This window comes from Ictalurus furcatus, chromosome 3, assembly GCF_023375685.1.
Source record: "Ictalurus furcatus strain D&B chromosome 3, Billie_1.0, whole genome shotgun sequence".
NCBI lineage: Eukaryota > Metazoa > Chordata > Actinopteri > Siluriformes > Ictaluridae > Ictalurus > Ictalurus furcatus.
The window spans coordinates 27,326,181-27,354,146 of NC_071257.1; the positions used below are offsets into that span (position 1 = coordinate 27,326,181).

At 40.0% G+C, this 27,966-nt stretch overlaps 2 protein-coding genes across 3 annotated transcripts in view; one reads left to right on the forward strand and one right to left on the reverse strand.

The window, feature by feature from the left end:
- map3k21 (mitogen-activated protein kinase kinase kinase 21) overlaps positions 1-20,349 on the reverse strand; it is a 22,496-nt gene extending 2,147 nt beyond the window's left edge. Inside the window, exons 1-10 of one of the 2 annotated variants that reach the window (XM_053621823.1) lie at positions 19,575-20,349; positions 10,301-10,481; positions 8,613-8,761; positions 7,722-7,897; positions 6,458-6,698; positions 6,232-6,354; positions 3,501-3,599; positions 2,706-2,856; positions 1,564-1,658; positions 788-1,471 (exon numbers count right to left, since the gene is read on the reverse strand). In XM_053621823.1, the coding sequence (XP_053477798.1) occupies positions 788-1,471; positions 1,564-1,658; positions 2,706-2,856; positions 3,501-3,599; positions 6,232-6,354; positions 6,458-6,698; positions 7,722-7,897; positions 8,613-8,761; positions 10,301-10,481; positions 19,575-20,349 (2,674 nt within the window). The remainder of the gene's footprint in view (positions 1-787; positions 1,472-1,563; positions 1,659-2,705; positions 2,857-3,500; positions 3,600-6,231; positions 6,355-6,457; positions 6,699-7,721; positions 7,898-8,612; positions 8,762-10,300; positions 10,482-19,574) is intronic. The other variant, XM_053621824.1, reaches the window with a different exon arrangement.
- Positions 20,350-22,129: 1,780 nt separating this feature from the next.
- pcnx2 (pecanex 2) overlaps positions 22,130-27,966 on the forward strand; it is a 36,899-nt gene continuing 31,062 nt past the window's right edge. The window contains exons 1-4 of the mRNA XM_053621440.1: positions 22,130-24,118; positions 26,681-26,883; positions 27,104-27,218; positions 27,325-27,358. Of these exons, the coding sequence (XP_053477415.1) occupies positions 23,966-24,118; positions 26,681-26,883; positions 27,104-27,218; positions 27,325-27,358 (505 nt within the window). The 5' untranslated portion in view covers positions 22,130-23,965. The remainder of the gene's footprint in view (positions 24,119-26,680; positions 26,884-27,103; positions 27,219-27,324; positions 27,359-27,966) is intronic.

The window sequence follows — 27,966 nt, forward strand, 5'->3', positions numbered from 1 at the left end:
TTGTAAATAAATCAGATTCTGATTTAGCTTGTGGGCAGAAAAGTGCACACGTTTTTGCTGGTACGGCCAAAATCATATCACAGTATAGCTTAAAACTGACACAGTATTGCCTGAATTTTGCCAGAATTATTGACCAGTATTTTTAATGCCCTTTGATTCCCTAATGAAAAAAATAACAAAATCATTACAATATGCAGAAGGTATGTACACCGAAACAGGTCGGTACAAATAGAAGGTATAAATAGCAATAGGTCGGTACAAATAGAAGGTATAAATAGCAATAGGTCGGTACAAATAGAAGGTATAAATAGACACAGGTCGGTATAAATAGAAGGTATAAATAGACAACCCAAAAGGAATTTCAGTATGTGTTGTTAGCAAACCACATCCACATTAAAAGAATGTGCTTTGGGTGGTTACATTTAATTCATAAGAATTTGTAGGGGTGCCCATGTCTATAACAAAGTTTTCTAAACATTTTTCATAAGGGTTTTTAAAAGTTCTAAGAATAAAGTTACCTCATAAAGATTGAGGTAGCTTTCTCATCATTTCAGTGTGACATTAAGCTAATTAGCCACAGATATGTTTTCCCACAACCTTTTTTTTTTGACCCACCTGTATCAAGGTTGCCAATAATTCTGGAACTGATTTCAAGTCTTTACAGAGATATTCAAGTGTTACACCCCTAGAATAATATGTTTACATGTAAACATTCACTAAGCAACTAACAAAAATGTAAATGCAACTGCAATGATCACCTCTGGTTGAAGTATCTTGTATTACTCACCATTCTGACAGACAGCAGGACTAGATTTCTTTCTCCTGAGCCGGGACACAGAGGTGGTGCCATGCTCTGGTAATAACGGAGGGCAGAGATTATTAGTTCTGCCCACATTTCTGCCACTCTGGCTGATATTGTAGAATCCAGAGCCATTGAGTGGTACTTCAGTTACAGAGCTGTGCTCGGGACCTTCAGAGTCCGAGTGGAGGAGACACTTGGTGGAGTTACACTCTGAGATTGAGGACATGGCCAGCAGGTTGTCATCCCTGCGTGGGCTAGAACTGCGCCGGAAACGAGTGGCACGCTGAAACAGGCCTTCCCGCTTCTTCCGGTCTTCTCGAGGCTCCACCTCATCCGTGGGTGTGGCCTTGTGGGCATCACGCAGGTCCAGGCCCAGAGCCACAGCCGCTAGGAGCGAGGCACAGCTGTACAGCACTGTGTCCGTGCGCCGCCGCCCACCTGCACGCTTCAGACTGTTGGTGGGTGTGTGCTGCGGCGTTGTGCTTGTTGAGCTGGTGGATGTGGCTGGCTCCTCCTGGCTCTCGGCTCCACCCCCTATCCCGACCCCAGGCCCCTCACTCTGCTCGTCCTTCCACAGAGGTAGATCAATATAGACCTGATTGGGGAACTTGAGTTGCTTTGGTTTGCTGTCTGAACTGTCAAAAGAGCTTGTTTCATCTTTAGCCGTGCCTACACAGGAAAGGTTCACTACGTCAGTGTTATTGCAGGAAAACAGAGAATGAGGGGGGAAGAGAGAGAGAAAAAAAAAGGTTCTTGCTTACCCTGCTCGGCAAATAATGCAGCGAGTGGAACAGATTTCTGGGATTTCAGCAGAGAAGTAGACCAAGGATTGTTTCCATCTGAGAGCGGCCGAACCCTGGAAGCAAAGTAATCGTGTCAGCAATAAAAGCTTGAGCTCAGTTCAGTACAGTTGTGGGCAGATTTACATCCATCATAGTTAGTGTTAATGTTTTCTAACCAAAAAAAAAAAAGACCCTGAATACAAACATGTTAAAAGATAACTAGATATTATAGCCAAGCGGATCCAAAAATGGTACCAACTTCACTTATAATTTAAGGGCAGATGCTGGACTCAGTCTATAGATGTTAAATACCTGGTTTAGTGAATTAGGGCATAGGTTATCAAATTTGAGGTTGTGACCCCACGTGCGGTTGCTGGAGATGTGGATGGCGTTGCAGGAGATTTTTATTTATTTATTTATTTTAAACGACCAATGTTATCTGGAAAGAGCTGGTGTGGATGCAGGTTTTCATTCCAATCAAGTAGAAGCCACACCTGAGTCTACTGAAAGCCAAGATCAACTGATTAAACGGGTGGAATCAGGTGTGGCTTCTTCTTGATTGGAAAGAAAACCTGCACCCACTCTGGCCCTTTGTGGATATGATTGGACACGCCTGATTTTTAAATGTAGCTCTAGCCATAGACACTTTTTGTGGGGGGTTGAGTCTTGGTCAGTTCCCACCCAGCATTTGGTCTCCCCTATAATACGACAGCTCCCAATCCGGGATGGTGAAGGCCATCACATGCTTCCTTTGAGCACCATGAAGCCAGCCAACCAGCTTTTTTTCGAACTGCAGCTTATGCTGCACCATGGGGCAGCGTAACAGACTTGCAGAAAATGCTATCCATCCTGTTCCGCCTGCATGAGCTCTCAGATGCACATGATTGGCTAGTGTCACTGTAATTGAAATGAAGGAGAAAGGATATAAACTAGCATATGAACTAACTTAATGAAATACTGAATAATAACAAACTATTAAAATTATTCACTATTACAAATTTAATAACAACTAGGACTTGTGATTTTCCTGTCACAATTAAACTTGCCTCCTGTTTAAATTTTTATAAACATGCTGGTCAGTAAGATTCAAAAACATGAACAAATAAAGATCAGTGGTAAACCTTTCAGCACTGTTTCCTCTCTCCTTGGTCTGAATGGAGCTCGGACCCCATGTGCGAACCTTCTTCTTTATGCCCTTCTTCGCATCCTCAAACTCCTCAGGCTTATAGATGGTGCTCCTGCCCCACGTCCTGTTGCTCTCGTCCAGAGTTACTGCAGTGGTAAGATGTGTAATCTATTATTACAGCCAAGGTTCCCAATCAGAGTGTGAACCCCATGTGGGAACTACCAAGCAGGCAGGTTTGCATTTATAATCTTTCATTCAGCATGAAATGACTTCCACTGTGTTTGAAACTATATCCTAGTCAAGATTATAGTGCAATATTTTAAAGGGTGGTGTCCAAAAACACAGTGCACAAATGAAGAACTTTAGCTAATTCTGTTCCCATTTAATAGTGTTCAATGCAGTGCTCTTGATTTTCCTACGTAGGCAGTAATGATTAGGGTATCATTTCCAACACAGTGGCAAATTTTCCAAGTCATGTTGGTTTATTGATTACAGGAAAAAGACAGAATCTTGCTTTGTGTAATTATTCTGCATTGTCAGGATACTTCTGGAATAAACCCTATAAAATGAAGCTATGCTCTGGTGAAACCAAACAGCTCGTGAAGCTGATTACAAAAAGCAAGATGGTGTCCTTGGAGCATCACCACGCACTGCTTGAAACACACACACACATAAAGGAAACTTCAAGCCACTTAGTCTGAACCCCACTGTAAGTGATAATTGCTTTAAAAGCCAAGCCCTTGTGATGAGGGAAACGAGAAAAGGAGCCTTAGTATCACATGGTCCTTGCCTTTCCTCCCTGTATGAGGTTTACACTCGTTCGTGATATCCACATCCTGGTGATAAACATATATACTGTTCCTTTGTGTAGAGTCACTGGAACAGCTCACTAAAGGGAAAGAACAATGTGAAACAATGTGTGCTTGTAAACTGAACAAAGTTATAATGTCTTCAATGTATTTGGATTGTACAAAGTACTAAAGTATTTGTATTTGACAGCTGTCTCCTGAATGCATGGCAGGTACTTTTATGATAATAATAATAATAAAAATTAATATGGGGGTTTGAATGATCATCACATTCCTATTCTTTTAATTTTTTTTTATTGTGATCACACTTTAGGTTTCCTCTAAAAATGAAACATAATTGATAACGCTAAAGACAGTTGACTAAATAAGCAAACATGTGTCTTATTTGCTCTGATACATTAAAACCCAACTTCCACATTTATATGCATGCACTCAGTGGTGGCATAATTATTTATTTATGATTTGAGAGTCTACCTGTGTTTACAATTAATTAGTATTTTAAAAGATATACTCAATCATTGTGGCTTACCCCTCATTCACACTGGCTGCAATTTTACACCTCATCCCGCTCAAAATCACTACACGCTGACCCAGAAGTAGGCAATCCTATCTTCATCTACTGGTAGAGTCAGGCTAGTGTAATATCCGTACAAATTATGAAAAGGTTCACAGAAAAACACCCAAAACAAAACAAACAAACAAAAAAAAACAAAAAAACCCACACCATTCAACCACAAATCCTTTGTGGTCAAAACTCAGATTTTCTCACCAAATTTTTTTTAAAATTCTGATAGGAAATGCATCCACTACTATGATCAGATCGAGTCAAAAATACATCTTTGCTATTTCAGTCAGCTTTTTTGATGTGCTTCAAGGGACTGATGTACTCAAACGGAACAATGAAAATATTGGCACTGTTCAATTTTGGATAAATCAAATACAACCAGTAGCAGAGCGAGCATTACTGACAGACTCAGGAGCTGTGAGTAGTTGCTAGCTATATATATATATATATAAAAACACACACACACACACACACACACACACACACACACACACACACACACACACACACATATATATATAAATAAAAATAACACGTTAAAAAAAAACACAAAAAAAACGATAAAGTTTAACATAATGCCGTCACTCATTCTTATGCTAGTCGCCAAATTGCTTTGCTTCTCACTTGCATGAAGTTAAACTTCACTCAGTACAGTCACTTGTGGTTGTTTTGCCCTCATTGCAAATAAATAAACTCCGTGGACACTTTGTTGCATTACGCTGCTGCCAGTGTGAATGCGAAATGGAATGGAAAATAATCCTGAGAATAATTTTACATTTTCATATAGCTCTATAAGTTCATAAGCTCTATAATTCACAACATTAAAGTCAAATGAAGTTATATGTAATAAAGTGGAATGACACAGGAAAAAAAGTATTGAACATGCTAACTGAAATTTATTTAATACTTAGTGGAGAAGCCTTTGTTTGTAATTACAGCTTCAAGATGCTTCCTGTATGAAGAAATTAGGCCGCAGTATTCAGGTGTGATTTTGGCCCATTCTTCTAAACATATCGTCTTTAAATCTTGTTCAATTGGATTCAAGTCAGGAGATTTACTGGGCCATTCTAACACCTTGATTTTTTTTTCTCTGAAACTAACTGAGAGTTTCTTTTGCTGTATGCTTTGGATCGTTGTCCTGCTGGAAGGTCCACTCACGTCTCATCTTCATCCTGGTGGATGGCAGCAGATTCTTCTCAAGAATCTCCCAGTAAAGGGCTCCATTCATTGTTCCTTTAATTATACGAAGTCTGCCAGTACCATGCGATGAAAAGCAGCCCCACACCATGATGCTTCCATCTCCAAACTTCACTGCTGGTATAGTGTTTTTAGAGTGATGTGCAGTGCCATTTCTTTAAACAAGAAATTTAAACAAGCGTCGACATGCCTTTTCTTTAGTAATGGAGTCTTGCGGTGAGAGCGTGAGCAGTGGAGCGTGTTGCCTATTGTTTTCTCTGTGACGATGGGACCTGCTGCCTTCAAGTGTTTCTGGAGCTCTTTCCGAGTGGGTCTTGGCTCTTGGGCTACTCCTCTGACTCCCTGGTCAGAAATACTGCGAGGAGCTCCTGTGCGTGGCCGGTTGATGACGGAGTGATGTTGCTTCCACTTGCGGATAATGGCCCCAATGGTGCATACTGGAGGATTCAGAAGTTTTGAAATATGTCTGTATCCGATTCCATCGATATGTTTCAGAACAATAAGGTTCCGAAGGTCTTGGGAGAGCTCTTTACCCATCATGAGATGTTTCTTGTGTGACACCTTGGTAACGAAAAGCCTTTTTATAGACCATCAATTTACTAACCCAGCTGATTAATTTATTATTATTAATTAATTTGCACAGATAGGAGGTATAATTACTTAGGGATTTCAGCTGATTCTTTGCCTTACCTTGGAGAACTGCTTTTTCTTAGCGTGTTCAATACTTTTTTCCTGTGTCATTCCACTTGATTACACATAACATTATATATGGACTTTAATGTTATGAATTCTTTATATTTCCGGATTTCTTGAGTTAATACTGATGTCTGGTGAAAATTTCATGTGAATAGCCTCATTGGAAATATATTTACTGAAAAAAAAAAAAAAAAATGATGCATTCAATACTTATTTCCCCCCACTGTATGTGCGTGTCTGAAACCAGTACATACGCTGGATGGCCCGGAGGCGGGGGATGAGAGTGGGGCTGCTGGGAGGACTGGAACTGGTGCTGTTCAGGCTCCTCCTCTTCTCCATCGATGGTGAAGCCTGCACTGTGATCTTATGCTGAAAATCTGAAGCACAAATACATTCCTATTCAAAAACTAGTCGACATACTTCTCTAAAACAGCAAATATACACTAGCACTCATAACAGAAACCATTTAAAGTGGGCCACCTGAGGGCAAGCTGATGCGATTGCCATCCTTCAGCTTGAGGCGACTGCGCTTAAACTTGCCCTTCCTCTTCTTGACGTTGGGCTTGTCCTTGTTCAGCTGGAAGATGAGGATGTTAAGCTCACGCTCCAGCACATTGATCTCTCGCTCAGCCAGCTGTTGCTCCCTCCTCTTCAGTAGCTCCTCATGCGATTTCTGCTGCAGTGCCGCCCGCATCAGCTCCTCCTCACGAGAGCGTAGCTCCTGGAGGAACACAGAGAGAAAGAGTAACAACTTGCTACATGAAACTGCTTAACATCATGAATAACTCTACAAGAATTATTCAACCGGAATACAGTAAGTTCAAGTAAACAGAAACTATGAAATCCCTCGCTAGGTTTCTCAAAATAAATTTTCTGGAGGAAATAAATAAGGGGGAAATTTTTTATTTAAAACTAAAAAGCCCCCCAAAAAAGGAAGATGGTGCGTGATTATTTCCCTCATCAGGAACATTTTTCCTGCCAATGTCCCATAAAGGGCCTTTTGTTGATCACTGATCCATGAACCCCATCTCCACTAACAGTAACTAACTTATATAACTCAAAGTTACAACTGAACACACTGTAGCCACCCCAAGAGGTGCCCGAGTAGTCTGACAAGCTTAAATGTTAACACACACTTGCACACTTTCCTATAAACAGATCTGTTACTTAAGCAGAGCATTTAATCCTGTGGTAAATGTTATATGTACTGAGTCACAAAACATGCTGAGATTAGAAGGCAAAGTGACAACTGAAAAAACATATCTGGGAGGATTTATACAACCCCAACTCCAAAAAAGTGTAAAATGTAAATAAAAGCAGAATGCCATGACTTGCCAATCTCATAAACCCATATGTTATTCACAATAGAACATAGAAAACATATAAAATGGTTAAATTTAAGTAATTATGAATCTGATGGCCACAACATGTCTCAAAAAAGTTGGGATGGGGTAACAAAAGGCTGGAAAAGTAAGTGTTACTAAAAAGAAACAGCTGGAGGAACATTTTACAACTTCTGCAATTTTGCAGGTTAATTGGCAACAGGTCAGTTACATCAGGTCAGACCATAGGGTCATCCATTAAATAATAACTTAACTTAAAAATTCTGACCTGTACATGAACCAGAAAGCTCATTTCTATGGAAATATGGAGTGAACCCTTGAGACACCAGGCATGCCATTGTGAAGTTATCAACACATCCAGTGAGAACAATCAAGTATTTAAAAGCGAATAACGAACTGACCTTCTCTTTTGTTCGCAGTTCATCAAACATCTCCTGGATCTCCACCCTCCAGTCCTCCTGCATGGAGTGGAAGGAGTCTTGCGGCATGGTGGCCATCACGGCCTCCTCTATGGCAGTCAGCTGCTCCAGGATGGTGGCGAACATCGGTCGGATGTGGGGGTCCTGCTCCCAGCATTCTGAGGTCGTAAACATTATGCATTAAGCTGGAGAGTACAGTCAGTCATTTCTAACCCCCCATCAAAAGGTCCACACTGCAAAATGTTCGGAAGTTATTGTGGCAGTGGAGGGCGTGGTCAAGCATCAACTGCAGATGGAAAGGAGGCAGGTAAAACCGGTAGGTAAAGCATGATGACTCTCACCGGTGTCTTATTACTGCCAGCCTACTTATGTATGCTTTTCGTGCTTTCAGTGCCTGAGAGAGGGAGATACAACTGGTGGAGCTCGCACATGCTTCTCCCTCACGCGGACACACAAACACACAGGATGTGATCTTGAGCTCTAAGTGAGCATCACTTTGAACTTGTACGATGTAAAAGCCGTGAGCGAGACTAGCATTTCTTTTGGTTGAGTTTGTAATGGTTTTGTAATACACATTGAAAAGCACCAGTGAAAATAAAAGTGAGCCTTGAAGCTCCATAGCAAATCTCCTGAGTCTCCCTCTACACACACACACACACACACACACACACACACACACACACACACACACACACACACACACCATGTTCTACAGAACCCCTCCTCCCCTTGTGTCTAACTGATTAGATTAGTAAAGTTAAAGATTACAATGTTGTTCATGGAAACTACTCGGCTATTCAGCATTCACTAGCTAGCTTGACAAAAGCGGAGAACATAATACTGTATCTGGCTAACTAAATAAATGACACATACCTTCCATGAGCTTGGCAAAAGGCTCGGGGCAAGTGGATGGAATGGGGAGGGTTAACTTGTTGACAGCCACTCCATAGGCAACTGCCAAGCCATCAATACCACGGTAAGGTACCTCCCCAGTCAGCAGCTCCCAGAGAAGCACCCCATAACTAGGAAGAGGGAAACACATCTGTATGAGGTTCCTTCTACTTACGCATACAGCCTCATGGGCTTAAGAAATCAAGATATAAGTAGTAAATAATTAGGTCTTATATTTTACTGTGGCATTGAAAGTACAGAAACATACCGACACTACAATTTATAATTTATTAGTGGCAATATTATGCTTAAATTTGTCTCAATACCTCTGGACTTCCATCCAAGCTCTCTTATCTCAACTCACTGCTTTTTGTAATGATCTAAAAACTGGTTTGTAAAAGGGTTTATGATGTCAATCTTCATAAGCCCTTAAGTGAAGTGACGTGAACTCCTTTCTACATTGTGCTAGTACTGGTTTGTGCAGTTGCTTAATGCATAGCACTGCATACACATACTTGAGATTTTGGTGCTGTGCATGTGGGTCCCTCTGAGAATTTTGAGAATTACCCATTATAATTACATGCATCTTTACAGCAAGATAAAATCAGTCCGTAGGCATGAGCAACAAACTCCATTAAAGCTTCTTTGGCTTAATTCAACTGTGATTTTTTTTTTTTTTTCATTAAAAAGTAATCTGGAGTTTGAGAAAGAAAATGTATGCTCTTGTATAGTTTAAATGGCCATGGTATATGTATCAGTATAATGTGATTCTATATTCATAATGGTGCCATATGTATTGACTGATGTGTGTTATTCTTTGGTTGCCAGTTAAATGAATATTAAAAACAAAATGAACAACATGTTCTTTAAACTCAATCTGAATATACCAAAAAAGAAAGAAAAACAAATACAGAAACCAACTGAAAATTAAGCTTGCTGGTTAGTGACCCACTCCTACATTTGATGAATGATGAAAGACCAGCATGTGATTACAACAGAACAGGCAACTCCAATGCTGTACATTGTTTCCTGGGATGTATCCAGAAATATTCTAGGATGTATTAGTATTTTTGCTAACCACATTGTTTCTAATAATATGCTTTAAAAATACAGATGCTTACATCTTAGTTCGTGAATAGAGACGTCGGTATGTTCTGCCACTAAGCTGCACTAAGCCAACAATGTCACCATCAACAGAGCAAAAGAGAACAGACTACATACTCGTTGGCCTTTCCCATTAAAATGAACATATTTTGACAATATTGGTCTCCATCACCTCATCATATAAAACATATATATATATATAAAAACATGGATAAATAAATAAAACGTGACAGACCAATGAGCACAATAGAGACAACGTGAGCATCCGATGATGAATTTGTTTGTTACACGCGATCAGTGTGGATCTATCTTGATTTCATGTCCATTGCATTCTGAAGGGATTGTTTGTAATCCGCTGTTTTCTTTTTTTATAAATGATCCATAACAGTATTTCTAGCATGGATAAAATCCACACCTTAAGAAGAATTACAACTGGTGCACGAGATCAACTGTCATATCACCTACTACTACGTAATTATTATTGTCGTGGTTGTTACTATTTACAACAGTGACAACATCGTTTGTATTCATTTAATGTATTTATTTATTTCAGTATACCGTCTTACCTCCATACATCACTGCCTTTGGAGAAGAGGGAGGATTTGATGACCTCAGGAGCCATCCACGAGTACGTGCCAGCAGCACTCATTTTAGTAGTCTTGTGCCACTCTCTAGCTAAGCCAAAGTCAGTGATCTTCAGTGTCTTCCTACCAATGTCGTTGTTCTCAATTCTTTCAAGTAATAAAACTGTAGGGGAGAAAGAAAAAAAGGTAGCAGACACACAAATGATCAATACAACATATCAAGTTTCATAAGTATTTGTTTCTTTTTTTCATAAAAGCAATCACTGGCTTTGGTATCTGGTAGGCTCAATGCTAAGTTTTAGCCAGAACAAGAACAGACATCTAAAATGAGCTCTACTATAAATATTAAGTCATTCATATGACAGATGGAAGAAAAAAAACAAAAAAAACTTTTCACTCTATTAGGTGTTTTCAGGAAACGAATGACCTACAGCAACAGTCAAACCCGTAATGATGCAAATTACGCCATCAGAAAATACAAAGTATTGGGGCTGTGAGTGATCTAGTGGTGAAGAGAAGATGCCAAGCTGCATTGTTTGTGCAGCAGTTCAGAGGAGGTCATTATGTGAATCTGTGTCATTCTGAAGAATTGGGGTCATGCTGGAAAGAAACTTCTTTCAGTTTTCAAAGTTGGCATGATAGCCCTGCACCTCCATCTAGTCTCCAACAACAACAAAACGAAGAAGGTCGCCAAGCTGTGGTCGTTTGCCCCTATCGGTATTCCAGTCTACAGTTAAAAACACCGACACATTTCTGCACATCATAACCTTGAATCACTCAACACAGATATGTGAAGTAAATACACAGGACAGGATTATCTACGGTTTTATTCAGGCACATCAAGATTTATGATTTAAACGGTAACACCACTCACACGGTACAAGAAGAGACCCAGGGAAAGTCCTAGACTCCACAGCTGCCTGCTATGATATCAAATATCTACAAAGAAAGCACAATGAGCCTCCTGAGCTCCTTAAGTGTAAGGTCAATATTGTCATACACGATCAACAAGGTGAAGACAAACTCCAAATACTGAACTATATGGATTTAGTCTGGAATAAGAGCTCAAGCTACTGTTTGTGATGCATTTTCGAAAATAAATATTCACTATTGTCTTACTTGCGACAAAACTACTTCATTAAAAATAAACACCAATTTGAGAAGCGTTTGTTACTCGAAGCACAAAAATCAGTTTGAAATCGTCAGAGTCTGCTTTATTTATTGATAGTGCATGAAATTCATTTTTAAAGGGAAGACTCCACCCATTAAATACCTCACATATGAGATTTAGATATTATGCTGAATCTCAGAAATGCCATAGCCAACTGTGGCCAGAAGCCAAGAGAGCAAAACTGGCTGTGCTCTCCGTGTGGGAGGGATGGCATACTCCCGCTTCCAGCAGAGGAACACTGGCCAATTGTGGGTGTCTGCGAGCTCAAGTACATGGAAGAGGTCAGAAAGACCTCTTCCCTCAGTGTGTGTTACACTTTCCTGGGACACAGAATGGTGAACAACAGTTCATAAAATCAAATTTAGATTTAAAAACAAACAAACAAAAAAAAAAACTGCTCAAACAATTCACTCTTTTCCTGAACTTCATTTGAATTTTGCTGCAGTTTATGTACATCACATATGTAAGGAGTTGTTTCTAATTACCCATGTCAGTCTGTCTTTTTCAACCAAAGTGCAAGTCATCGTATGAGAATCGCTGTATTGCGCAAACACTTCAATTGATTTATTTACTTTGTTCAGATTTACCCTTCACCCCCTCTCCATTTTATATCTAGACATGGCTGTAGCTTAAAATGTGCATGGGAATTTTCCTCATTACAAAACGCTGGGGTTGTATGAATGATTAAAATCGAGGGCACTACCCATAATCCACCATCCGTAATTAAATTCAGGCCCTGGTCACCGCTGAAATAAATTGGGCAACTCCCATAACATTACCATATCCATCATATCCATCCAAACCATTCAGTCTAACATTTCTTTATCGTGTGCTATATCAGGGTGGGTATATTTGCCTTTTGAAAACACATTTCCACTTCACCGACATTAAAAAGACATAAGGAAAACCTCAGCATTCAGCCCTATTGAAAAGTAAACAGTGCTAAAACGGCAAAAGATTTGTGAGAAGGCCTTGACCCCTTTTAAAACCCTTTGTCTGAGGAAAGTTACTGCAGGATCGCATGGGAAAGCCTCTACAACATTTCCCATGAGACCAATATATCAAGATCACCCAAAACCGAAGATCCCAAAGCTAGGATTTATACATACAATTGTGTGATTGACAAATTACTGCTTTCAATGTTAAAAATAGATTTTAGACCATTTCACAAGCAACAAAAATAATCAGTTGGTCCATCTTGATCAGTATCTACTTTCATCACGGAACATGATCTGCGACTTGTTAGAGAGCTTACAGAGAGTGCTGCAAGTGATGCGTTGCACAATCATAAGAGAAATACTTTGGTCTATACTAGTTCACATTTGATGAGGGATGAGTCAGTGATGTTCTCACAAGCCAGACCATCACGTTCACTACAGTCTGGTGCTTTTAAATGTGTTAATATAAGAGGCCAAGAACTGGCTAGGTACCAGTCTCCAGTCTAAATGACAAATTGCATTTTGCGTTCACTCCCAACTCCATAATCTCAGCTTCAGATACTCTCCTCGAAGTTTTTGTACACTTTGCTGGCCACAAGGCTCAGAAGGTTGACTGTTGCAATCTGCTGTGTATGCGGTTTTATACTCCAGTTTCCAGCAGGAAAACGCTTTCGACCTTGCCACGCAGTGAGTTTTTGAGCAAGATGTAGTCACTGGATTATAAATCATTTACAAGTTAATCTAAAGTCTAGTTTGAAGGAGTTAACAGTGTTTAAAACAAGATCATTTCATGTTTGCTGATGTGTTACAGGGAAAAAGTTGGTAGTTGATGGAGGTCAAATGTCCTCTTTCTGTGAAAGTAGCATTGTTATTTTATTGTATTTCCTGAACCCTTCAGGAAGATTTTAAACAGGTCTGGGCAGTTTGCATTACAGAATGACAGCTGTTTCTCGAAGGAATTCTTAAGAGTGATGAAACGGAAAGCACCTTTCAAAGATTTGCCACGTGCACAAGTGCTAGCTTTCAGTGGAGTCAAAGTTAAGGCTTTTACAATGAATTCATACAGCTGCAACCTGAGAGCAGCAGAAAAAAAAAAAAAAAAAAAAAAAAAAAAAAAAAAAAAAACACAAACAGACTAAACTAATAATTTGGTTTATTTCCACAATCCTGTTCTGAAATCAGAGAAGGTTTAAGAGCCAGTAGTTAAAGCACTGGCAGCAGAACATTGTTATTCTCTTATCCAAAACAGTAATCATGCAAACCCAAAGTACACCTCTAAAGCTGTATACAGAATTGCACTCTCTGTAATACATCGGAAACTTGACACTTGTGCTTCTAATCAAAAATACAAAAGAAATAGTAAAATGCCAACATAACAAAATAAGCTAGCAATAATTAGGTTTATATAGAAAATGTAATGAATGTTTCTTCCTGTTTCTGTAAATTAAATAATATTCATATGTATAATATAAATTACAATACCATTACAGTCCGTACAGGATGTAGCCGAGTTTTTGGTTTTGCTGCGGCTTTCTTCAACATTTGTGATGCAATTTTTTTTGGGAGTTTTTTTTTGTGCTTTGTTCTTGAAAACTACTTGAATTGGTGAAATTGTTCTGCACGGTCTTTCACAGTGATGTTTGTTGGTACATGAGACCTTTTAGCTGTACTCATGTACGACATGCATGAATTTGGCTGAAGGCACATTGTGATGACGTTACGTGATGCATTTTGGCTGAAATCTGTGGAAACACTGCGGTAATTTTGAAAAATTCCAAGTTCCTCAGAATATTGAAGTTTGCTTGATTTTGTGTAAATTTTTGCGATGGCAAAAATCGTGAAACCATGAAGAGACTGAAATTAGAATGTCTGTTCATTTTTTAAAGCATGTTAGAATAAATTCATAACACATTTTAGCTATAATTAGTTTATAACTACACATTTATAATACAATTTTAGAATACATAGAATTTAAATTTCAGGGTTGCCGATTTGTGTTCCCGCACCCACCACCTGTCATATGACAGATACCATCCGAGAAGTCAGTACAAGTCAGCCACGTGTACTTTCTCATGCTGCATCACATGGCAAGAGAACACATTTGAAGGAAGGTGCTATCCGCCCTCTTCTGCCTACAGGACCTCAGAGATGTCCACATTTGGCTAGCATCAGTGTGACTGACAGAGGAGAGAGCGGATGATAAAAATAATACATAAAGATTATTCATTTGTAATGGCAATTGCGAAAAAGCACGACAAGCCTCATGAGTCGCTACAGTGTAAAACCAGTTAATTATATGACTGAATTAAACTCGCACTAAAACATTTTCAGAATTGTAAAAACTGTCTGTAGAGCCGTCTAACCTGCCGAAGTCGAGGTCACCATATCTTGTCGACCAGATCTCTCACCACCCTGGTCTTCAAGTTTGTTTTTTCCCCACCCACACGCTGAGTCCCTGAAACGCTCTTTAACAGCCACTGTGTACATCTCACCCATCGCTGTCGAAGTAGCATGCACAATTTTATTTGACTTTAGGCAAAACACATCAGATTAGTGATGGCCTACTTAAATGTAGCTGAAAGCTATAGAACAAGTAGTAGTACTGAAAGTGTCCAAAAAATAAATAAATAATCAATAATAATAATAATAATAAAAAAAGCTCTGCTACCTTGTACAATTCTAATGTAATTTCTCAGTAAAGGTGTTGGAATAGTTGTTCATCAGAATGGGAAACATCACGAATAAGCTTAAACAATTTATTATTAGTAAACCTTTGGATTTGGAGTTTGTTCAATCACTTGTGACTTTTAATAATATATTCATTAAAATTGCTTGAAATACATGTTTTGCTAGTACAATCTATAATCTTGAGGCCACATCATAAACCTGAAATTAGAAACTGGATTTAGCTTACAGTAAATTATACATCAACTACGCTAATAAACTTTCCTCAAACAACATAATGTCCATTCCTGAAAGCTTTGCGCTCCTGAGATTCCTCAGACTTTTATTTCATGTGGTTGAAACTGGATATTCATGTGTGTGCTGGGGTTCTGGCACCGGGCCAGGTTTCAGTACGACTGCTGTCTGCGGTTCTGCATTACACATGCTCCTCGACAGAGAAAGCAGCTGCTATTGAGGAGATTAAATATAATGGAAAATAAGCCTTTCAGCCCGAGGAGTCGGCCATTCTTGGGACGGTGGTCACCTAGCAACCGGTGCTTGACCACTCCATTGTACAAACTTGCGTTAAGCTTTTGCCCCCTCATTAGAGACATTCCTTCGAATGAGGTATTAAAAGATTAGGACACGCAAACACTATTTCACTGACTTTTTCCTCCTCAGGTCTTCATCGCAGATTTTTACCACAGATGTGGCCACAGAAGAAGTTGTTCAAATGTCGTGATATTAAATTTGAAGAGTAGTACGTCCAGTGCTGCGAGAAAGCCGTGTGCGCGCGCCTGTCTAACAATGTATGTTTCACCTTCTCACTAGTGAACAATGGCACAGCTGAATGACCCAGGGACTGCCTTATTCACCGTGCTCCTCCTTACCAGGCAAGCTGAAAGCGTGGCCTGACAGAAAGGCTCTGCCGCACAGTGGGTGGTGGCGCGAGTGCAGACCTCTGCAAACACAAACTACTTTTCAATTAAGGTCAGCAAGCTTCTAGTGTTGTTCGTCACAAACCCGTGGAAGGACAAACAAACTGATCTGGGTTAACAGTAAATGCTACACTGGAACACGGGGGAAGTAGACACTGCTGCATTCACAGCTGCTTGGGCACTTTTTCTAAAGCTTTCTGAAGAACAAAAAGAGAGAAAAATAAATCGATCAATCAACCAGAACTTCAGATTAAAATGAGTGCTACTTCCAAATTTCTTGAGATTATGAACAGCTACTTGTGCATGGTCATCATTCAAGGCTTCTGTGCCTTCGTAATAAACTCCAGTCAACATTTTAGCTACAAAGCAAACATTTTAATATCTAGTGCACACTTAGAAATGCTCTACTTCCCCCGGCTCAGAAGTTTCCTCGGACACACTACAATGCCAAGCAGTCAATTTACTTTTATCTGCCCTTTTCAGGGTTAAAGGATTAGCGCCACTGTTTAGATTGTAGCATTAGACCAGTGGGAATCCCGAGGGTCATGAAATACGGATTCCTTCAGAGAAAACGGCTCAGGAAAAACACAAAGATGTTAGACGCAATGTTTACACGACATCATCCGACATCAGACCCAACGTGGCAGAAATTAGACACTGTTGATGCATAGGTAGAGAAGAATTAATCACATGGGCCTTCAGACAAACCATCAGAACCACAAGTGTTGAGTAGGGATGGGCGATATGGATTTAAAACTATATCACGATATCTTCTGGTATTTATTGCAATAACGATACATCAGTGACGATATAGATATAGCACCGTGCACCACTGTTTTTGGCTAGAAGTGATAGCTGTGATCTTGAGAGACTCAGAAACACAAACACTGATCTAAAAGTAAAACTGATTTTCTGTAACCAAACCAGTTCCAGGTTGTAGAGGTACAGTAGCGCCTCATTTAGCGATAAACTCCTCCTCAGCTTCATGTCCGCCTTCCGCCATACTTGTTTTCGCTCTGCACGTGAGCTGCGAATGTGTCGCACACAGAAACACGTCATAAACTAGGCTTTATCGTTATTATCACGAGAAGACTAATTCTTATTGTGAGGAGAATTTCTACCTGTATATCACAAACGAGATCACCCATCCCTAGTGTTGAAGCAAGCATGAAAGCCATGTTTCGTGTGAAATCCACCAAATATTTACTATTACTTTTTAACCGGTGCTGCACAACCATATTTTCTTTTTTGAATACGTGTATATCAAACAATTCCTTTAAAACACTTTACCCTTACCTTATTCCAAATACAACATGGGTGAACGCTAGTGCACAACCCAAATGCTTATAAATGTTCAGATTACAGGAAGCAGAAGACATACTTAAGGCTGTAGAAGTCAAACAGTACATGGCACTGATAATCAGAAAAAAAACTTAAACGTGCCCTTTTTTTTATAGAAAGTAACAGACATCTTCATTTACAGCTATATATATATATACACTTATTCTTGTTCCATACTAAAGCTGCTTGTCTTCTACAAAAGGTAAAATCAGGTGTTATTTCTGAAACAATTCTATTAAAAAATAATAATAATAATAATAATAATAATCCAGATATGCAGGTACATCCCCATTCCAAAGTTTTAAAATTAACACACATTCTTGCTGAATCACAGGGGTGCTGGGGGAAGTTTAGCAAAGGCATTAACGAGGTAACTTTACATCACAAAACGCTTTAGCCACCATCAAACCATTCGCTAATGACTGCACTCTGAAACATCAGGCGATCACAACCAAATAAATAAAATAAAGACGACTTCATAGCTGGTATATGTAGACCTGTTATTAAAACTCTCTATACTGTGAAAAATAAGCTACATGAAGCTAACCATTCATAGGTATGGTGTTTTTTTTGTCCATTTGTTGCAGCCTTAGTAGTTTAGAGGCATGCAAGCATCATCTCTGAGAAGACCAGCTGTTCAAACCCTTACCTCATTTCACATCCTCATAAGAGTGGGACTAACCAACAAGCAACTCCCAACCACACACAAGACAGCTGGAGATTTTTCACTTTTCCTAAGCAGTAACACCTACAGAGATGATAAACTGTGGAAAAGTCGGCTATATTTGTGGAAATATAGCGAAATCGGACATTTCCGTGTTTTTCCACAATCCTGTCTTTACCCAAAGATGGAAAGCCTTCATGTTACTTGGGGAGAACACTTTCCAAAGTACCATATTTATCCACATCAATTGCTGCTACATTAACAAATCATGCTTAACAAAGCATTAAATACATTTGGAGTTCATTTCCATAGTGCCAGAGCAGTCTTTACTCGTTTCAGAAGGTCTAGCTGATTTAAAAGTGGTGCATTTACCTTCATTCTTTGAGTGCCATCACGCGAAACCTGCACAATCTCACTGCAGTCGCTCCCTATGACCGCAAAACCTAAATCTAAACATTAGATTAAACACACATGAAACATTTTTATCTTTAATAAACCATTAAAGTGGTCAGGAAACATCTCTAAAATTTCTAAAAGCTTGCATTTCGATATCCGAGTGTCAAAATATACCACATGCTTATTGCTTGCATTGCTTACATCTCCGCTAACTAGATTTTTTTTTAAACGCAAATTTAATGAACGAAAGTTCCTGGGTGTGTGTACGTGCCCAAGATCGGACGTGATAAGCCAATGACTTCATACGCAACAATTCTCCCATCAATTTTCCCCTCACAGAACTACTACGAGTCTCCATTTACAGAAATTTGACCCAAACAACAACAATAACAATACATACATCAGACCTCCAACCCGAGTTAACAGTTAATAAATACGTAGGTTTCGAGTTTTTGAGAACGTAATACAGAAAGTATCAAATTCCAATTGCTTTTTCACAAGACAAGCACTCTAGGTGGTGTACACAGTGAAACCTACTCCAGTTTGGTCACCGGGGCAAGGAGGTTTCTAATCTCCAACCCACTCTTGGTTTACTGAACCCATGTATTTACTGAAGTGAAACTGACCGTATTTGGGAACAGGGCCAAAGTGGTTATTTACCATAAAAGTGCATTTAACCAACATGTCCTTCTTAAAACCTCCTTTACTCTTTACCCATCTTATGTTGAAGCACTGGTTCAGTAGTTAATAAGCTCAGACACTTTTCTGTAAAGCCCCAATGGTCATTTGGGGACAGTGTTTCAAAATGAGTCAATGAATTAATGATTAACGCAGTAACTGTGAAAGGCAGCAATGACAAAGTGATAAACTTGGAGTGAGTGATGCAGGAGAACAAACTGCAGCAGCCCTATGAGTGAAGATAAGGGGACTGTGTCTTAGTGCTTTACAGGACCAGGTGATATGATAAGACTGAAATTGTGATGAATACCAATACTTTTCTGAGATTTGGTAGGTATCATTCAGTTAATAACTTTTCAGGGGTTTGTTTCTTTTAAGAACACTACTTTTTTTTGCAAATCTAAATATTGTGAAACTTTATATTATCATATTTGTCACATCCTCCATAATCCTCCAATTCTCTTACTGTTGCTGGACTTCAGATCGCGGTGGATGATGGGAACGGCGGCCTCCTCGTGCAGGTACTGCATGCCCGTGGCGATCTGCACAGCCCAATTGACCAGGATGTGCGGCGGGATGCGTCTGCCGGTGAGCGCGCGGTTCAGCGTGCCTCCTTGCGCGTACTCCATCACCAGGCACAGGTTGGGCTCCTCCAGGCACACCCCCTCGAGCCGGATGATGTTGGGGTGGCGCAGCATGGCGAAGAGCTTGGCCTCCTGCTTGACGCTCTCCGCGGTGGCGGTGATGTCCTCGTCCGGGTCCTGGCGCGCCGCCTTCACGGCCACCTCCTGCTCGCGCCATGTGCCGCGGTACACTTTACCGAAGCCGCCGACGCCGATGATCTCCTGGAGCACGAGCGCGCTGAACGGGATGTTCAAGGGATCTCGCGATGCTGACGGCGAGGACACAACAGCCGGTTGGTAGGTGACGTAGTTGGACGGGAAAATGCCCACGCGGTGGTTGAGCTTGCCGGTCCACCAGCCTTCATCGCCCGACACGGCCGCGTCTTTGGACAGCACCTCGACCACGTCACCGCGCCGCAGGCTGAGCTCGTCCTCGCCGCTCGCCTCGTAGTCATACGCCGCAGTCCACAGCGAGCGCGTGCGCGCCGGCGCCGAGTGCGCGCGAGAGTTCCCGGCGGCGGCGGAGGAGGAAGAGGAGGAGGAAGTAGAGCTCTCCGGCCAGCCATGCTCCGCTAGTCGCCCCTCACCGTTCGGGAAAACGGCCCGGGGAACACTCATGACTCGGCGCCTGCGGCGGCACCATAAGGTGCGCTGATGTCCGAGCGGAGAATGAACGTAAACCGGGGTTTTACCTCTCCAGACATGCAAGAAGCACCGGAACGACGGACGCGCTCTTCATTACTTTAGTGCACGAGCTATCCGTTAAGGGGTTCGAGTCTGACCTGCATGCGCGTGAACCAGTTAAACCACTCTGACTGTAGCGTCTCAAGCCCCAAAAGATGATGTTACACACTTACAAACACAACTCGGTCGTTCATTAAACCTAAACTAAACTTTTTATTAAGTTTAGTCAACTTTCTCCAGAGTCGAACAGACAGAAACCCCAGTTGGAAAAGGCCACTGCTGAGTTATTAGCCTGCTAACGTTAGCAACGAGCTTAACTTACAGGTGCAAACTCTGTCCTACCTGCCCAGTGCGGCAGAATAAACCGCACAAACCGGGTAGAGCTGAAGGCAACACTACATAAATAAATAAAAAGAAGACAACACGTCTTTACTACCTCCGAGTTTCCCACTTTCTGTACATCGTTTCGTTTTCGTTACTCGACAGAGTAAAGCTAGCAGAGAAAGCTAAACGTAGCTCTTGACCAAGTTTACTAACAGCCGCTGAGTTCACCTGACTCCACTTCACACATATACACACACACACACCCGAAAACACAGCACACACTTTATCTTCCGGCTCACAAAAAAACAAACACGTCGGCACAAGTGAAAATCCGAAGCTAAAAAAATTCGAGTAAAAGGGAAGACTTTAACTACAGCGAGTCCCAGAAGTCCAGTAAGTTGGTAGAGAAACTCGGCGGAACAGCGCCATGGCGTCAGCCTGCCTCCGCCACTCAGCCTACCGACACGCAGCCACACACACTGAGAGGCGGGGCCACAGTCAATCACTGCTACCACCAACGAATCCGATAACAGCATCCCGTACCACGCTCCGCCCAATGCTATATATATATATATATATATATATATATATATGTTTTTACGGCAGCATTCCTTTGCTTCGTGAAAGCGATTAAGTGCAATCCGATTGGTTACGCAAACCCACGTGACCTTTACACCTCAGTCTGGGAACTTGAATTAGCCGTAATTAAATATTTTGAAATTATTACAGTCACCTGTATTTAACTGCAGGCAAGTCGGAACAAATGCAGTTTCTCTCAGGAAAGATTTATGAAAACTTTTAAATTGGGAAACACCTGTGTAGTAAAATCTACTTTTTTATCCAACCTATTAATTATTTTGAAGATAGATAGATATATAGATAGATGGATAGATAGTACTTTATTTATATGAAATTTGGTGTCACAACAGTCACAGCACACGAGTAACAGGGAGGACTAAGACTGAACAGTTCACATGACTTTAAAAACAATAAACTCACAATGTAACACAAATAAGAGGGAATAATTTATATATATATATATATATATATATATATATATATATATATATATATATATATATATATATATATATATGTATGTATATATATTTGTGTGTGTTTGTGTGTGTGTGTGTGTGTGTGTGTTTATCTGTGTATTTTTTTCTTGGTATTTTCTTATTGTGTAAAGTGCCTTGAGAAGCTGATTTAAAGGCGCTATATAAAAAAAAGTTTATAATAATAATAATAATAATAATAATAATAATAATAATTATTATTATTATTATTATTATATAGGCTAATGCTCTCCAAATTATTTACCGACTAAGATTCCTGTATATATTAACATGTATTAATATGTATGAAATATATTATAGGTTGGCAGGCTTAAAACTGTACATTAGACATGCGTGATGAGCAGTTGTGGTAGTGTGTGTATAAAAATGTACAGTAGTCATAAGTAAAGTGGCGGTGTGTGTGTGTAAGAATGTGCAGTGACTACGTAAAAGTTTTGTGCAAAATGAGTAGACATGTCCATCATTTTTAATGTCCACATAGCTACCTGATCTTTTATGACCTACAATGTAAAACTACACTTAATATTTTTTACTAAAATAAGTGTAAAATTTTATTTACAAGGTTCACTAAAATAAAAATCTATAGCTACCACGTGTTTTATAAATTTATTATTCCAACTTTTTAGACTATATACTGTATATGCTCATACTTATATTCTCACTCACTCAATCACTTAGAGTAATGACTTTATCTTGGTTGCGGTGGATCTGGACCCAGTTCTCGGATGCCTGTTCATCACCGGACACCATGCGCACACTCATTCACACCTAAGTGCAATTTATCTTCACCAATCCACCTATACTAGCATGTTTTTTGGTAGGTGGGAGGAAACCAGAGAACCTGGAGGAAACATGTGGACACAGGGAAAACATGCACAGAAACTCCACACAGACAGTAACCTGAGCTCAGGATCAAATCAGTGACCCTGGAGCTGTGAGGCATTCTCCAATAGATCTAAACAGCAAAAATGCAATATCGCAACTAAGAATAAAATTAGCTTAAGAGCGCAGGGCCAGACATGTTAAGATGGTGTGGAGCAGTGGGGGGTACAGGGTTCACCGGTGGAAGCGGTGATTCTGGGATTTGAACTCTAAATCCAGCCACTGATTCATTTCTGTGAATGTATGCCCTATGTCAAGGTGTTGCTACCTGCTGTCTATGTATGTATGTTGCATCATTAAAACATTTTTTTTTTATTGTTACTTTTAGGTTTTGGGGTTTTTTTTGTTTTTTGTTTTTGCATATTTGACCCCTTTCCAACTGAGATTATGCTGAGGTCCATCTTTTCACACTGAGGACATCTGAGGGACTCTTACACAACTATTACAAAAGGTGCAAACATTCACTGATGCTCAAGAAGGCAACACGATACAATAAAATCCAGGGGCATGTAACTTTTGAATAGGATGATCAGTGTAAATTGTTATTATTTTGTTGAAATGTCTTATTTTTCATTTAGTACTTAGTACTCCCCTTCAGAAGCTACATAAGATATTTACATGTTTCCCAGAAGACAAAGTAATAACATTTTATACTGATCATATATACTATATGATGTACATGGAGCATGTAGCTACTGGATTATGTGCTATTTTCTATGCTATGTACTATAAAATTTTACAGTACTTTAGTGCAAATATGTTTTACTGTTGTTTACGGTAAAATGTGTTACAGTACCGCTTTACAGCCATGTTTTTACAAGTGAAGCGCCATATGGCGCATTACCGTACAGTTTACAATATATGCGCATAGGTGATTTAGGGGAGGAAACCTGGACCGCAGTGAATTAGAGAGTAGAGAGTGGGGGCGCAAGAATCATTGAGGGCAGGAGAAAGGGACATCACATAACAAACACTACTCATCTCTCTCTCTCTCTCTCTCTCTCTCTCTCTCGCGCAATACACACACACACTGGGAGGATGATGCTCAGCTTGCAGCGCACAGCACCAGTCCTTTAATAATGGCACACCAAGAAGACGACGAGAGGACGAGAAGAAAAGCCGACGAATTTCGAGGTTCTGGATCATAAATGGTGTAACCATCCGCAACATGTAGGGTACTATTTACCAGGGGAAGAAATCGAGGAGATGGCGGTGAGGGTGATTTTATCCTCCAGAAGGATCCGGGTTTAGTCTTTGCCTCAGCGAGGATGGGCTCCCAGGTGCTTCAAACGCTCCGCCAGGGGGTGTGGGCTTCCCTGACCGGCGGATGGTACCACGACCCCGAGCAGAATAAATTCAACAACTCCTGCCACCTTTATCTGTGGCTCTTCTTGCTCATGTTGCCTCTGTCTCTACATCTGGTGAGTAAAATGTTGCGCAGGCACGACATGTGGTCCGGGATGGAAATGAGTCAGCAGTCAATGCAATATGAGCATGAAGAAGGCTGTGAATTATACAGTGGCACTCCATCTTATATACAAGCTCAGTCCTTAGGGGTCCAATCACCAACAGAGTGGTTATATGGAGTCATTATTACAGGCTACTGTAATACAATCCCCTCATTTTATCCACCCTTCTTTGTCCATGTAATGTTTTTTTTATGTTGTATCTTTTCCTCTACACTCTTAGAAACAATACCTTTAATATGTAGGTGTATGTATTTCACCTTTAAACATGATTTATTCTACATAATTGGATTGTAATTACCTATTGCAGTAATTCTTTAAATGGACTTACTAAAGATACTAAAGGTGTATTCTTGATGGTATCACCTCAGAAAGGAATGGCACCCTGTTTATTCTGAAAGTGTACGATCCTATAATATTAGGGTTATGATTCTGTCTGGACAGTGTATCTAACATATAGGATTGCAGGTATTTGTACCATTATCCGAGTGAACTCTCGGTTGTTTCCATCACTTTGATTTCTAAATCACAGCAGGTTGTTCTTTCCCTCTACACTTTCGTTATTTCATTGTTTTCTATATCTTTTCCATAGTTTTTTTTTTATTTTTATTAAACGCCTGCATCAATCTCAAATCTATGAAGAAACCAGACAGAACCATTTGCACCTCTGAGAGGGGACACAATTCCCCAGAGGTTTTAGTGTTTCTATGGATAGAAAGTTCACTCTACTGACCTAATTATTATGCCAACCTTCATATATTCATGACTGTCATTACCTAAAAACACAGAAAATCTATACCAGGTTCTCTGAAGTCCTTCTCCAGGTTGGCCCGGAGTAGTCAGCTCCACTATTCCCTGCACTCAGTTGCCTCTGGCTGCCAGCAGTCTGGCTTTTTGCGCATTTTCTCTGCATGCTGTCGAAGTGATGGACAAACGTGGCGTAGCTCTATCTGAAAAATACATTTTCACATGTATACATTTAAAATTGACTTTACTATACCTTGATTCTCATTTGTACTGGGTAAGTTTCCCAAACAGACTAAACAATTCCCTATGCTTTCCCTGCTTTAACACGCCAGTTTATAAAGGTTTTGATAGCTACTGGATGGTTGAGTCATGTGCGACAGAGCAGGGGAAGCACAGAAATGTATTCAGGGCTGGTAAGAAAGGCTGTTGCACAGAGCCTGCTAGTAGCATCATGCTGTCTATTTTTAGCCACAATCATTTTTTACTATGTACAAGTGACTTCCAATCCTCCAAGGGTGTTGTATATATATATATACTCATAGAGAAAGAGGTTCTTCAAGGGTTCTTTAAGGGTTCATTAGATAACTAAAGGATGTTAGTTTCCAAACGGGAAGCACTTTGTTGTAGGGTTCCACATAGAAACTAAGAGTTCCACCAGAAGGACAGCTAGGATTCACAATTTTCTAAGATTTTCTCAAAATTTCTAAAGTTGATACAAGGCTAAGATCAATTCATTAAATAACTGGAATCAGGTGTGGATCCTGTTTGACTGAAACGAAAACCTGCAGCCACACCCCTCCTTAAGTCTGAACCATAAGTCCTTAACCCCTCTCAACCCCCACTCCAGTCAACAACCATAACAATGAATTAAAAAGCAAACAGTAGTTAGCCTGTAAAGTCATAATGATGTTACGCATTGATATGTATTGCTGGTATCTAGAAGGCCTGTTTGTGGGTGGAAATTGATAGTAGGTGAAACATACCCATGTGTTTTGGCCTATCTGCTCACACTCTGATATTGTTCAAGCCGAGTCTCGCTGTGAGTTGCACAGATTTTTAGCACAGGATCGTTCAGCTTTCAATGCAGCTTGACAAGTGTGAATAGTTTTTGCTTTGTCTTCCTGAAAGCTGACATGAATGACAAATGTTCAGCTCTGTCAGATGTTCAACTCTGAAACGATTGAGCATAATTTTGATGTAATCTGTCTGTCAGTGCATCATTCTCATTGACTGAGGCGAATGGTAATGGTGAATATGGTCTTCGCATCGTCAGTGCAAGTCTACATCAGTTTTCAGCCCATTATTTGTTTTCATTCTATGTAGTGCTACTGAATATGGACTGAAATCAGTTCTTTGCCAGTGATCTAACTTTTTAGCTTCTAATATATTGCAGCATTGGCCATTTACATACCAGTGAGCCCCTGCGGCTCCCCGTTACGTTGGTAGTTAGTGTGTCTTAGTATTTATTTATTTATTAGAAAAAAAGTGTTTGCTGTTATAAGGTTTGTATTTGGCAGTAAAAGAGCAAATGTGTTGTTTTTGCAATGCTTACTGGTTATTCTTCATGAATGCCACAGTATTTTACCTGTAAGAAAAATATAAATTGAAGCACATACATCCTATACAACACTTTGACAGTGCACTCTTCTTTGCACTTGGTTTCGTAATGCTATCTTTTAAAGCACTGTTATAAAGGAAAGAGCAACTACTTGAGAAACATTCTACCGTTACACAGAGCATCTAATGTGTTTATGTGTTTATGTTCCTCAGGCTCTTCCACCCACAAGTCTGGCCCTCAGTATTTACTGCACCTCAGTGACCATTTTCTTCATCCTCATTAAGATGGTGAACTATCGCCTTCACCTGATGTTTGACGAAGGTGAAATTATACCCCGAAACAGTGTGTCTGACATCAGCAAAGGTGCCGAAAAAAAGAGTAATGCCTCAGACACCTGCCGTCGAGCCAGCTTGAGGTACGACACAACAGTTGAGTTCTTCTTGTAAAACCATTACTTGTTTATCATGGATTATAAAACACAACGAGGATATACATTAATAGCTACAACAGGCTGTATACTACTACTTCTCATTTAAAGTCAAAGGGAATGCTATGGACAAATCTAGAAGCTCTTTTTGATTAAATGTCAGCCATTTCACCAGTGGAATAAAACGTGTTTTTTTTTTCCCACACAGGAAGAGCAGCACAGTACCTGATTGTGTTGCCATGACAGTATTGACTAGAAACATTCCAAGTCCAGTAATCCAAGTTACAGTGAAACAGACTGAAACAGACCCTGGATTGATTGGGGTGAGTGGTCTCCCACACACACTGGTTAACAGAAATAGGATACTTTTGGGAAAACATACTTTTATGCTCAACAATATGTTTATCTTTTTTTTTTTTAAAACTGCAGGAGTGCTCAAAAAAGGATTCAAAGGACACAGAGGGTATGTAATAATCATACTCACTGAACGAAATTAAGCCACAGTGTGTAAGCACTTTACAGTAAATACTACTTGTGATGTTTTTTCTTCCACAACGCCCTCTTCTAGAAGGTGACCATTTTATTGGCTCAGGCACTGATGGATTTAGTTGAAGCTGGCATGCAAAACTAAGATGCATTGATATATTCAGTATTTAAAAACAATCTAAGCTCAATTATTTTTAGTATTCAAAGTTAATTTAATGTCAACATGAGCAGTTTTAATTTGAATAAAATGAATTAGGATTTCTGGAAGAGAATCTGGTTTATGTAGTCCCTGTAATGCTATTTGATGAGAGGATAGTTCGATTCAATCCAAGTTTATTTGTGTAGCACTTTTAACAATAGACACGGTTACAGAATGGCTTTACAGAAATTCAGACAGTGGCAAGGAAAAACTCCCTGAGAAAACATGAGGAAGATACATCAAAAGGCACCAGACTCAGAAGGAACCAAGCCTCTTCTGGGAGGCACTGGACGATTGGAGTATAGTGTAAAATTAATCAGAACTACTTGGTGTGCTTACATGGAAAAAAATACACAGTTAAATATAAAGCTTATGACAAAGTCTAG